We start from the raw sequence: 12,146 nt of genomic DNA on the forward strand, positions 1-12,146 counted from the left end.
CTTTCTTGCAGAAGCTTTACTTACAATGCATTGTTTTGATTTCTTTAAACAAAGAGACAAGCAACTGCATAATCTTTTTTGATACAGATGTAGTCCTTTACAGATAGATGTCTTCTGACTCAGATTTGACAGTCGTCTTTCTGTGACTTTCCTTCATGACTCTTTCCAAAGCATTCATCTTAGTTTTCAAAGAACCTCCCTCTGGCCCCTTTTTTTGCATTTTGGTTAAGCTAATGCTTAATTAAATTATGTGATTAAAATGACAGATGTAAATGCATAAGGAGATTTGGGAACAAGTACAGGGGACTCTTGGCAAGTCTTGCTCACCTGGTGGGAGCAGAAGTACTTAGCCTACTGGCCTGTGATGTTTCCTGTGTTTATGGGAGATCAGCATGTTTCAAAGGGTTGGAGAGCAGCTCAGCCCCATCAGCTCAGTTGGAGGGGTTAACCCACCCCACTGGATGGGTTAATAAGCAGCGGGTTGTTGGTACCTCATTCAGTTTCTTGTTCTGGCCACTAGATGGCACCTATTTTATAGGAAATGCTGAGGACCGTATAATGGAAAAAATAAATTTATCCGAAAAGGTTAAATTCTTTCAACATAATAATTCTTTTTATTTTCTTTTAAACCATCTCAATTGTGAGTAATTTGAAAAGGGCAACATGAAGGTAACATTTTTCCACCAAATGTAACATTTTTGATATAGCCCATAGATGAAGGGGTTCTGGCAATTCTGAGGCATTTAAAGAGAATATGTAGGTGAAAGGATTTTAATTTCGCTTTGGAAAAAATAGAAGACAGGAATATTATAAAATCATTAAAATCAGGGGCACCTGGTTGGCTCAATCGGTTGAGCATCCAACTCTTGATATCAGCTCAGGTCTTGATCTTGAGGTCATGAGTTCAAGCCTCCGTCGGGCTCCATGCCATGCACGGAGCCTACCTTAAAAAAAAAAAAAAAACATTAAAATCAATGTCAAAGACTTTCCTTTCTATTCTCAGAATGAAATTTCCTGTTTAATATTTTTTGTATCTTTGGGAATATCCATGGCTTAAGGTTGAAATCCTACTGAAATATCTTGAAGAAGATAAGAAGGAACATGGTTTATCTCAAGTTCTGGTAATTTGCAGGAATCTGAGATAGAACAGTGAATTAATGGTAATGATATGTTGGAAACATGAAATTATGCACAATGCAGGTAACATATATGCTATAAGTGAAATTGGTGGCCTTAATGGCAGGAGGAGAAGGCACAGGGTCAGAGCCAAGGCCAAGAATTTTTCAATCAAAAGCAAAGATGCCTTAGATAAAGTTTTGTATTTATAGTTATTGTATTTTGTTATGATGACTTTTTTAAAGTACAGTGACTCTGCTGAAAAAAAAAGTGTTTCTTCTAACAAATGGTTGAAACAGGGGGCTCCTGGGTAGCACACTGGCTTAGCCTCTGCCTTTGGCTCAGGTGGTGATTCTGGAATCCTGAGATCAAGTTCTACTCCGGCTCTTGCATGGAAGCCTACTTCTCCCTCTGCTTATGTCTCTGCCTCTTTCTCTGTGTGTCTCATGAATAAATAAATAAAAAGTTTTAAAAAATAAAATAAATCTTAAAATAATTGAAATAGATTCCATTAAATGATTGTACAATTATATATTAAGGAACATATGTCAATTTTTCTGCTTTTACATGAATTTTTTTAAGATTTTATTTGACAGAGAGCATGAGTAGTTGAAGTGGGGGAGAGGGAGAGGAGAAGCAGGGTCCCCATTGAGCAGGAAGCCTGATGTAGGGCTCAATCCTGGGACCTCAAGATCATGACCTGAGCCAAAAGTAGATGCTCAACTAACTGAGCCACCCAGGCACCCCTTAAATGACTTTTTCAGTTAACCAGCTTCTGTTATGGGTCATGTTTTTATAAGAAGCATCTCCTATACCTATATAAAATTTCAATTCAGCAGCTTCGAGGCTGCTGGACAATGACTGCAAACAAAAAAATTCAATATGCACAACAAGCAGTGCCATGGACTTACTAGTAAATAATGTGTTACAAATATATACACCATTTCAAAATGTATGTAGATGGTGTTAATGATTAGTGAAATACAAATCCAATAAAGCGCCGTTTAATTTGTAGTAACCTTATGCCACTGTATATTTTCTCAAATAGTGGATTTAAAAAAAAAAAAGCCAGACTTAGATCCCACTTTTTCTTTCAGGCTCTGTCAACAGAATCAATAGAGAGACTGCCAGTGTATAACAAGGCTGCCTGGAAGCATTACAATACCAACCATGAGGCTGACGACTGGTGTGTCCCCAGCAGAGAACCAAAAGACATGACAACATTTCGCAGTGCCTAGATACACTTGGGACACCGTGAACATCCAAATGTGGCTTTTGTATTAAATTTGGAAGGGATGACGTTCAGAACTACATTATACCAAATACTTCACGTGTTATTTTCAAAATTAACTATTTGGGTAGAATAAATGGGAAGTGAATTCCATTTATGTCTGTTCAACCTCCTAAAGGATGAAATTGTACCTATTTTGCACTTATATTTTCACAGTTAATTGAACATATTTTTAAACAACTGTAGTTTTGGTCAACTTTCCTCTTTATGGTAGACTTCAGAAGCATGGAAGTCTTTGGGTTTCTAACAGAAAGCTGTGTGGTTTTTAAAGAACTTTTCATTTATGTGTGCTAGAAACATTTTCTTAATGATACTGATTAAGCTAGTTAGCCATCCGTTTTTTGGAGTTGTGACCTCCATTATTAATGCGTAATGACAATTGTAAAAAGATGGTCCTCAGATATACCAGTGACTAACTATAAGTAAAGCAAAAGATAGTTGCTCTGCAAGTCTAGCACCAGCCACCTTTCAGCATCTTGTAGATGCATCATCTTCACTCTGAAGTTGACTTACCATTTTTTAATTTCATTGCAAAGGATTGCAATAGGTTCCCTATGTAGCTAAGCCAAGATGGTGGGCAATCTACTCTGAATATGCATGTGATTAAATGCAGGGAGAAATTTTTACACTAAAAACAAACTAGCAGCTGCTAAAATTCTAGAGAAGAAATTGAGGTCAAAGCAGTGAGTCCTCGAACTATCAATTATTGAGATTACCTGGGGGAGATTTTGAACAGAATTTTCCTGGTCTTACTCCAGACATATATATAATCAGACTCTACAGCTGGAGCCCAGAAATCCCAATTTTTAGAATGCTTCCTAGATGAGTCTGATGCCTCACCTAGTTAGGGAACTATTCCTTTAAAGTGAGTAATGTTACCACATTTGCTAAGGTAACAGAGATTTTGATTTTGATTCTTACATGTTGAAAGGTCAGACTTCTAGACTCCAGGAGAGACCAACACTCTCAGGCCTGGTGCAGCTAAAAGCAGGAGACACAGTGACTACATGCAGACAGGCAGGTAACTGAAGAATCAGAACCATAAATGCACAAGGATTGATGAAGTACATTTATTTTATGAGAAATACCTAGACTTGGTTATCAGGAAAAATTCACCTAGGACTTAGCAGCAGTTCTTTGCATTCATATGATAATTTGCATTTTACAAATACTTTGGTATAAGATGATCACTCCCTTGGGCTTTAAAACAGGTACAGAGCGGGTGCTATCATCCTTGTTTTGAGACTCAGAGTGTGGCCAGGAGTTGCACAGCATTGGAGTCAGGGCCTGAACTCTTTCTGCGGATCACTGCCAGCCGCCAGCTCTGGGAGACCACGAGGACCTTAGGGGAGTATGGGGTTAGTCACAACTCAACTTTTAAAGTGACAGGGAAATATAACAAAAAATAAATTTTAAAGTAATATTTTGAATTTTTAAAGAACAGCTTTACTACTTAAATGTGGGAACTTTATCTGGAAAATACATCTGGTGGCAACACCTCATTCTCAAAAGGATTCCATGAGTTTAACAATTCTATATAAATTTGTAAATCGGAAGGGTTGTAAAAGGGCAGTCCAGGACCCTCATTTGAGAGGTGACAGCCCTGAGACTCAGGGCTTCTTAGCTAATTTGACCAAATTTTGGAAAAAGATCCTTTACCCAATCGATTATTTCTTAATTATGGATTTTGTGAAAAATAAGATATGCTAGTGGATGATTTATATTAGTTCAAGGTATTACCGTTTTTTAGCTTTAAATTACACTTTTTTTGTAATGATGAAATATTTTAGAATTCTTTGAATCAAAATACTTTCTTTCCTAAATGAGACATTTGTACAACTGACATAAACTTGCTGTTTTACTTCTGAAACACTTCCCCTCACCCCCAAATTAAAGCTTTTCTCTATTTATGAGCTAAGAAATGATGTTTTTAAAGCAAAAGTGAAATGTTTTCCTTTAGCTTCTTTTTAAGGTATAACAGCTTTTTTACTTTATTATGTGGTAATGGACAGAAGATTACATACAAAAATGTCTGGGGGCTAGCATTCTCCTTGGTGGTTTCAAATCATTGCGCTACCTGAAAAGTTTTTAGATTCTTAGGTTGTTTTGTCCACCAGCATTTAGTGTGATGCCATGTAGATATAAAAATATACAGAAGGATAAGAAGTGGATACTAAGTGATTTTTATACCTGGGCATTGAATAAATGTGCCAACATTTTTTAGGAAGATTCGCAAAAATATTCTGACCTATACTTAAATTACTGGCTGGCTTTAGATGTCTTCATACTAAATAGTGATCACTTTCTTGCACTGTGAAGTTTTTACATGAGGATGTTGAAGTGGAAGTCTACCATATTATTTTATAAAATGTTTTGTGTGTGGCAATAAACTGAAAACATGGGTCAACTCTTATTTTGAAAATTAATTGGATCGATTTAAGTTTTTTTAAATAATTTTTTTTTTTTCAATTAAAGTCTCTTCCATCAAGGGTCAGTGTTTTATAAACACTCAAATGGTTGTACCTAGATGGCTCACACTAAGTCTCCCCATCTTCAGTCAAGGAAATGTTTAGAACTTAGATTTCCAATGTGTATATTCTAATGGAAAAGGCAGGAGATAGAATTTGTATGGTTTGAGTTATTCCAGATTTTCATTATCCAAACATCCACTGATGGGCAAACTCACCACACAAGTGAAGATCTTCTGTTGTGTGATTTTTGAAAGGTTATATTAATGTGCTCTTTGAATAAGTTTTCAGAATATAAGTAATTATAAGAAAGGTCTTTTTATTTTAGATTTTATTTATTTATTCATGAGAGACAGAGAGAGAGGCAGAGACACAGGCAGAGGAAGAAGCAGGCTGTGACGTGGGACTCAATCCTGGGTCTCCAGTATCATGCCCTGGACTGAAGGAGGCACTAAACCGCTGAGCCACCCAGGGTGCCCCTATAAGAAAGGTCTTAGTTTAACTAGCAGTCCCCTCTGTACCAGTTGAAAAGTCAGAACTAAATCTAGTCAAAGATAGATGCCTATCTCTATTCCTGAATAATGGGATATGACTACAACTTCCCATCATTGTTAAACCCAACAAGCTCCGTAACAAACTCCATAGGTGAAAAACTGGGCAACAAACCATTATCATTACTGTACCTTGGTGGCCTGTGAATGGCTAATCAGAGGGGAAGCCAAAAATCAGTCAACCAACTTGAGTTTGTGTCTTCAATTGCTTTGTCATAAAGTTTTAGCAGATGGGTAATCAGAATTGAGCTAGCTGGTTTGCAAACGGCTTTTCCTGGAGGAACTTTTCATCATATGTGATTAACTTCTGGCCCCAATGATTCATCTTCTTACAGTCAAGCCCAGTGCTTGAAAAAAATAGTATAATGAGGTGTGAAAGATTTTACATATGTTAAAAAAGAACACGCTGGTTTGCTTAGTTCTGGCATTCTAGAACTACTGACCTTTTGTTCTACTTACATGTTTGGAAAGAATTAGACATACTGCTCACTTTTTCCTAGAGTCTTCACATTTCTTTAGCAATTGCTAACCATAGGATTTTTTAAAAAATTTTTTTAAATTTTTATTTATTTATGATAGTCACACAGAGAGAGAGAGAGAAGCAGAGACATAGGCAGAGGGAGAAGCAGGCTCCATTCACCAGGAGCCTGACGTGGGATTTGATCCGGGGTCTCCAGGATCGCGCCCTGGGCCAAAGGCAGGTGCTAAACTGCTGTGCCACCCAGGGATCCCTAACCATAGGATTTTGATAGGAAAAGACAAGATTGCCAGTTTTTTTCTTTTAATTTATAACATGAAACTTAATCCATATTTATAAGAACAGTGGTAATAAACACAATATAGGTGTATGTTATTATCATTCTTACTCTTTCCTCACCAAGGCCAATATTATACATATATATACACGGATCAACTGTAATTTAAAAATCTTTTTCATCAGTGAGGTTGCATTTTAGTGGTTTGGAATGTGTTTCTAGGTCCCTTCATTCCAGTGCAAGGTTGCCCATTTTTCCTGTAAAACTTTAGGCCTTTTTTCTTGCCTTTCAAAAGCTGTTATTTTCATTAGGGAATGGTGACAGCTATCTTTTACTCTACTGAATTAGATTTTTGAGCGAAAATGTGCAGTTTTAATTCCAGGAAGGTAAACCAAACTTCCATTTGAATGTTACATTCACTTGGGAGCTATTTTCTGAAAGTCTAGAAGTACACTTCCTGCAGTTGTCACAAAGAATAAATACTGTCAGGAATTTTGTAGTTTTGAATGGAAATGTTGACATCTGTTTATAATAAATTTAAAATAGTGAAAATTTCCTATAGGAAACAGTTTTTGAGGCCAGGACATTTTTAAAGTTTAACTCAAATATAAAAGGCCACAGTATTCTTGCCGTGGTTTTATACTTTGATGTCTTCCATTATAGAATTCAAAATATAACAGTTAAAAAAAATATGTTATAGAATTATAATATTGTATAAAAATATCTAATTGTCCAAAAATTTGAAAAAATACATCTGATTAAGAGAAACTGAATGTCTCTTATTTTACTATATTACAGTATAAAAATCATCTAATTGGATATGAACTATTTCTTTTCATTATTTACTCTCAGTATTTCCCATAATGCCCAGGACAACTGTCTGTTCTGTAAATGCATAATGAATAATGAATTTAACATGTGCCCTTTCTCAAAATGAATCAGTACAATAAAGAAAACTATAGGTAGTAACCAACACAAGGAACCTAGCAAGGGGATAAAATACAGAAGAAGGTAAAGAAGTAGCAAAACTGCATTACTAAAGCTATGGATTTATTTCAAAGCATAAAGAAGTAAATGAGCAAATACCGTTAGGGTAGGTGAAGGCTACCTATTTGTGGCAGCAAGCAGCTGGAGATGGTACCTCAAGGGAGCCTTTGTAGGCTTCACTGAAGGGGATACTTACAGAGAAACCAGGAGCAAAGACTAATCAGGAAAAAAAAGGCACAGATGAACAGTATTTAGATAAAAACAAAAAGATACAACTACAAATAGAGACTGAAAATAATTGTAAGAATACCATTAACTTCATGATAAAAAATTTTGAAACTGTAAAAGAAAGAAATGGATTCATCTAAGGTTTTGGCAATTTAAATCAACCAATAACTACTAAGAAAATGGAATTAGTAATCATAATGACCATGAAAAGACAGTTTAAAGGTGAATTTTATCAAAATATCAAGCTGATAATTCCTATCTTAAACTTTCAGAGAGCAGAATAGAAAGAAAGCCACCAAATCCATTTCATAAAGTTTATAAAATCTCAAAGCCAAATCTGATCATGCACAGTATGGAAAACTAACTTACACACTAACATTATGAACATAGAGGAAAAATTCTCTAGTAAAACAGGGGCAACCTTACATAATAGTGTCTAAGAAATAATACATCACAAACCAAATGGGGCACTTCCCAGGAATCCAAAGATGTTTCAACATCTGAAAAATTTATGTAATTTATCATACTACAAAATTCGATAATCAGATGGAAAATTCAGTATTATTTTATTTTGAACTATATTTTAGTCATAATTACAATTGCTTAACTCATGAATCAGGCCACTGTTGGATGTTACCATAAACCATGGATAGTAGTAGTCAAATGTAAGACATACCCTGGAATTGGGTTGGGTTGAGTCCATGTTAGCCCTGCCGTGGGAGATGTAATTAGTACAATACCCAGAGCTTCACCATTTGCCAGGTAGAAGCTCTAGCCTGGGAATTGCTCCTCCTCACTCTGGTCCAATACTTTGAAATATGGAAGAAAAAAACACAATGTCTTTGAGTTTGGGGAAACAAAGTTTATAAAAGGGCCTAGTGTTTATGACAAGCACAGTTGTTTGATAAAGCCTTTCTCAGTGTGGAGTAGCAAATCCTCTTCATTTTGGAGGAAAAGTCTCCCTTTCATCTCAAAAATCAACCTTCGACAACCAACAAAAGCAACCAACAGGAACAATCACCATTTAGGAACCATCAGGCAATCGTTCTTCGTCTGTGGTGCACAGCTGACCTTGGTATTTGCTCTGAGGTCAGGGTATGTTTTCACAAAGAGTTAACAAGTGGAAGGTATAGTTAAGTCCTTGTAAGCAATGCTTCTCAAACACCAGTGTGCACAAGAAGCACCTAGGGATCTAGATCAAGCACAGATTCTGATTTAGCAAGTCTGGGGGTTGAGATTTGGCAGTTGTTTTTTTTTTTTTTAGATTTTTATGTATTTATTTGAGAGAGAGAGCATGAGAACAGGGAGTGAGGGGTAGGGGGAGCTGAGGGAGAAGCAGACTAGACTCTGCTGAGCAGGGAGCCTGACTCCAGTACATCACCTCAGAATACATCATGGCTTTGGATGTTTCACTGAGGACTAGAGAGATGAATAAGATAGTTTTACATGTATTATTCCTTTGGTCTTTGAAGTGGTCTTCATTATTGAGTAATGGCAGCATGTCTAATCAATGTCATACTGCCATGAACTTGACCATGCCTGCCTTTCTAGATCCCTCCATCTAAACTATCATTTGTTTGACTTCACTTGGGAGGGTCAGCAGTATAATTTCACTGTCCTGCCTTAGGGCTGTTGAAATTTTCTTGTGTTGTGCTACAATTTCTCTAGTTCTGTCTTTAACTGAGATTATCTCTTAGAGCTTTAAATGGGTTATTTCTTTATCCAAGCATCATCAGGGGCATTGAACTCTGATGACTTTCTGTCATTCATTTCCATAAGGACAGACAGGAGATGGCTTAAGCAAGTATAAGGTTCAAGGTCTCAGCCCCACAGCTATTTGTAGATGTCATGCTTAACATTCTTGAGACTTTTAGAGAAAAATTTTGCCTCTATGTTCCTCCCTCTTTAAGAGGGAAGCATGGGCTGGGGCTCCTGGGTAGCTCAATGGGTTAAGCATCCGATTCTTCATTTTGGCTCAGGTAATGGTCTCAGGGCTGTGAGATCAAGCCCTGCATTGGGCTCCATCACTGGGCATGGAGCCTGCTTAAGATTCTCTCTCTCCCTCTCCCTCTGCCCTCCCTGTCACCTTTTATTTATTTATTTATTTTTAATTAATTTTTATTGGTGTTCAATTTACCAACATACAGAAAAACACCCAGTGCTCATCCCGTCAAGTGTCCACCTCAGTGCCCGTCACCCATTCCCCTCCAACACCCGCCCTCCTCCCCTTCCACCACCCCTAGTTCGTTTCCCCGAGTTAGGAGTCTTTATGTTCTGTCTCCCTTCCTGATATTTCCCAACATTTCTTTTCCCTTCCTTTATATTCCCTTTCACTATTATTCATATTCCCCAAATGAATGAGAACATACACTGTTTGTCTCCCTGTCACCTTTTAAACAAGAAAGAAAAGAAAGAAAAAGAAGAAAGAAAGAAAAGAAAGAAAGAAAGAAAGAAAGAAAGAAAGAAAGAAGAGAGAGAGAAAGAAAGAAAAGAAAGAAAGAAAAAGAAAGAAAGAAAGAAAGAAAGAAAGAAAGAAAGAAAGAAAGAAAGAAAGAAAGAAAAGAAAAGAAAGAGAAAGAAAAAGAAAGAAAGAAACATGGGATTGGTTGGCCCATTTAGTTACTACTTTCACCAGCAACTTACTCGAGTCCATTCATTTGGTCCTGTGTCTTCTACCTATAAGTAAAGGCCCAGTCAGTGGAAGGCACAAGACAGAAGTGAATACCATAATGCATCCCTCTATTCTACTCTGAGCAGTCAAGGACACCAAGGGCCTTTGTGTAGGATACACATGCCTCCAGGAGTCTCTGAGCTTAAAGATATGCATATGGACCTATATGGGCTGCCCACTGGTCCACCCTCTCCATCTGAGTCAGTGTACTATGTTCATTAAAGCTATGCCTATTCATCTTTGTCTCATCAATGCTAGTATTAATTGTTACAAAACAAAATCACCCACTTGGCTTCTCTCTGGCCACCACAGGGATGGGATCTGCGGAATGATATTTACCACCTGTTTGAAAAGAAGTAGGTGAATATTAGCATATAGACATTCACTAACCACCACTCCCCTCAAGAACAGGGTAGGTACCATTACTTGTGCAATGCAGATCACCATTCTTCCCAAACTCTATGTGCCACATTATACACACACACACACACACACACACACACACACACTTTCTGTGACCATAAAAGCCTACTATTAGAGATATAAATCATTGAATTCTGGGGATACCCCAAAGGTGGCATCTCTGGTATTCCTCCTTAGTCCTATGTCTAAATGGGTCAGTGGTTAATCTCATATCATGGGGATGCCTGAGAGAAGAATCCAGGCCAGTTTAACAATAAATGACAGATTTCAATATATAGTCTAATTTGGAGTACATACTCTGAATATTGATTTGCCCTGAACAGAAATTGAGTACTAGTGCAAAACCAAGCTTTTGCCTGCATCATCTGGGATGTAAAAGATACAAGTCCTTCTCTCCCTTAGAACTTAATCAAATTCTCGGTAACCACAGCATCCACATGGCAAGGATGATGTAACAAATACTTGCTATTTTTGTGGTGGCCCACCATCTTTTGAATGGTTTTTTGTATATTAGTAAACCTCCATGTTATAAGTATTGCTCCCTCAAGCTTCCTTTGCTACTAGAATACAGATAGTAACTTGGATGTTGACAGTAAGAAACGTCTGCAACATAAAGAACAAGCTGTCCGCAGGTTCCCATATTGCTGGCATGAGCTGTGGCACATCTATCTTGCTTTCAGAGGAGGGCATCATGGTTGCAAGGTCAAGTGTCTGAACCAGAAATGGCAACAGGGCTGGTGTTGGTAGATGCTGAAGTAAAGTTGAGTTCCCAGATTTCTCAGGGGTGACAGAAAGCATAGTAGTGATTTTTTTTCTCTCCTCCTCTCTCCTCTTTTTTTTTTTTTTTTTGAACTTTTTTTCTTGGTGAAATTCACAAAACCTAAAACTAACCATTTTCAGTACAGTTCAGTGGCACTCAGTACATTCACAAGCTTGTGCAATCACCACCTCTATCTTGCTCCAAAACATTTTCATCACGCCAAAGGAAACCGTGCATCCATTAAGCAGTGGTGGTTTCTTTTCCATGTTAGCTTTGTGGCATGGTTTGCGATATTATTCTTGGGAACTTACCCGGGAATTTTTTTCTACAGTGGTATAATTATCCAAGAGCAAAAATAGAAAAGGGTAAGCCTATAGAAACAGTTTGTGCCTAAATTAACTCTTGGACATATTGTCTTCAAAGGAATGTTTCAAACCAGCCAAATACCAACATCAACATGCTTATATTTTGAGTCTGTTTTAAATTAAAAATCCAAAATAGTAAGTGCATTGGGTTTTTTAGGAGTTTGGAAATAGATTCAAACAATTGTGAAAATGTAATTGGGTTAAGTCGTGTCTATAGTTCTTTCTAAAACCACCATGGGTCACACTTCTCTCTAAGATATAATTTGAACTGGTCAAGGATTATGACTTCAACATGGCTCCAGTTGTCCTGCCATGCCTCAGCCTGCTGCACACCAAAATGAGGTGCTCTGTTGCCCCAGGGCAAGGCAGCTCTCACTGCCTGGGAAGTGCCATCACCAAAGCTGCAGGCTGTCAGCCAGGGCCATGTTCCCTGTTCATTCTGACTACTGGGATGGAGTGAGATGGAAGGGCAGGCATGTGAGAGCAAACCCAAAACAATGGCGCTAGGAATGAGACTGGCCAAACTCCAAG

The 12,146-nt window shown here is 37.5% G+C and overlaps 1 protein-coding gene across 2 annotated transcripts in view; it reads left to right on the forward strand.

Moving 5' to 3' along the window:
• The window catches only part of PDK1 (pyruvate dehydrogenase kinase 1), a 29,804-nt gene extending 24,990 nt beyond the window's left edge, over nt 1-4,814 (forward strand). For both annotated transcript variants that reach the window (XM_041774018.1, XM_041774017.1), the window contains one exon: nt 2,214-4,814. In XM_041774018.1, the coding sequence (XP_041629952.1) occupies nt 2,214-2,354 (141 nt within the window). In that variant the 3' untranslated portion in view covers nt 2,355-4,814. The remainder of the gene's footprint in view (nt 1-2,213) is intronic.
• The last annotated feature ends 7,332 nt before the right edge of the window (nt 4,815-12,146 follow it).

The sequence above is a fragment of the Vulpes lagopus genome, chromosome 11 (assembly GCF_018345385.1).
Source record: "Vulpes lagopus strain Blue_001 chromosome 11, ASM1834538v1, whole genome shotgun sequence".
In the NCBI taxonomy this organism is placed as follows: domain Eukaryota; kingdom Metazoa; phylum Chordata; class Mammalia; order Carnivora; family Canidae; genus Vulpes; species Vulpes lagopus.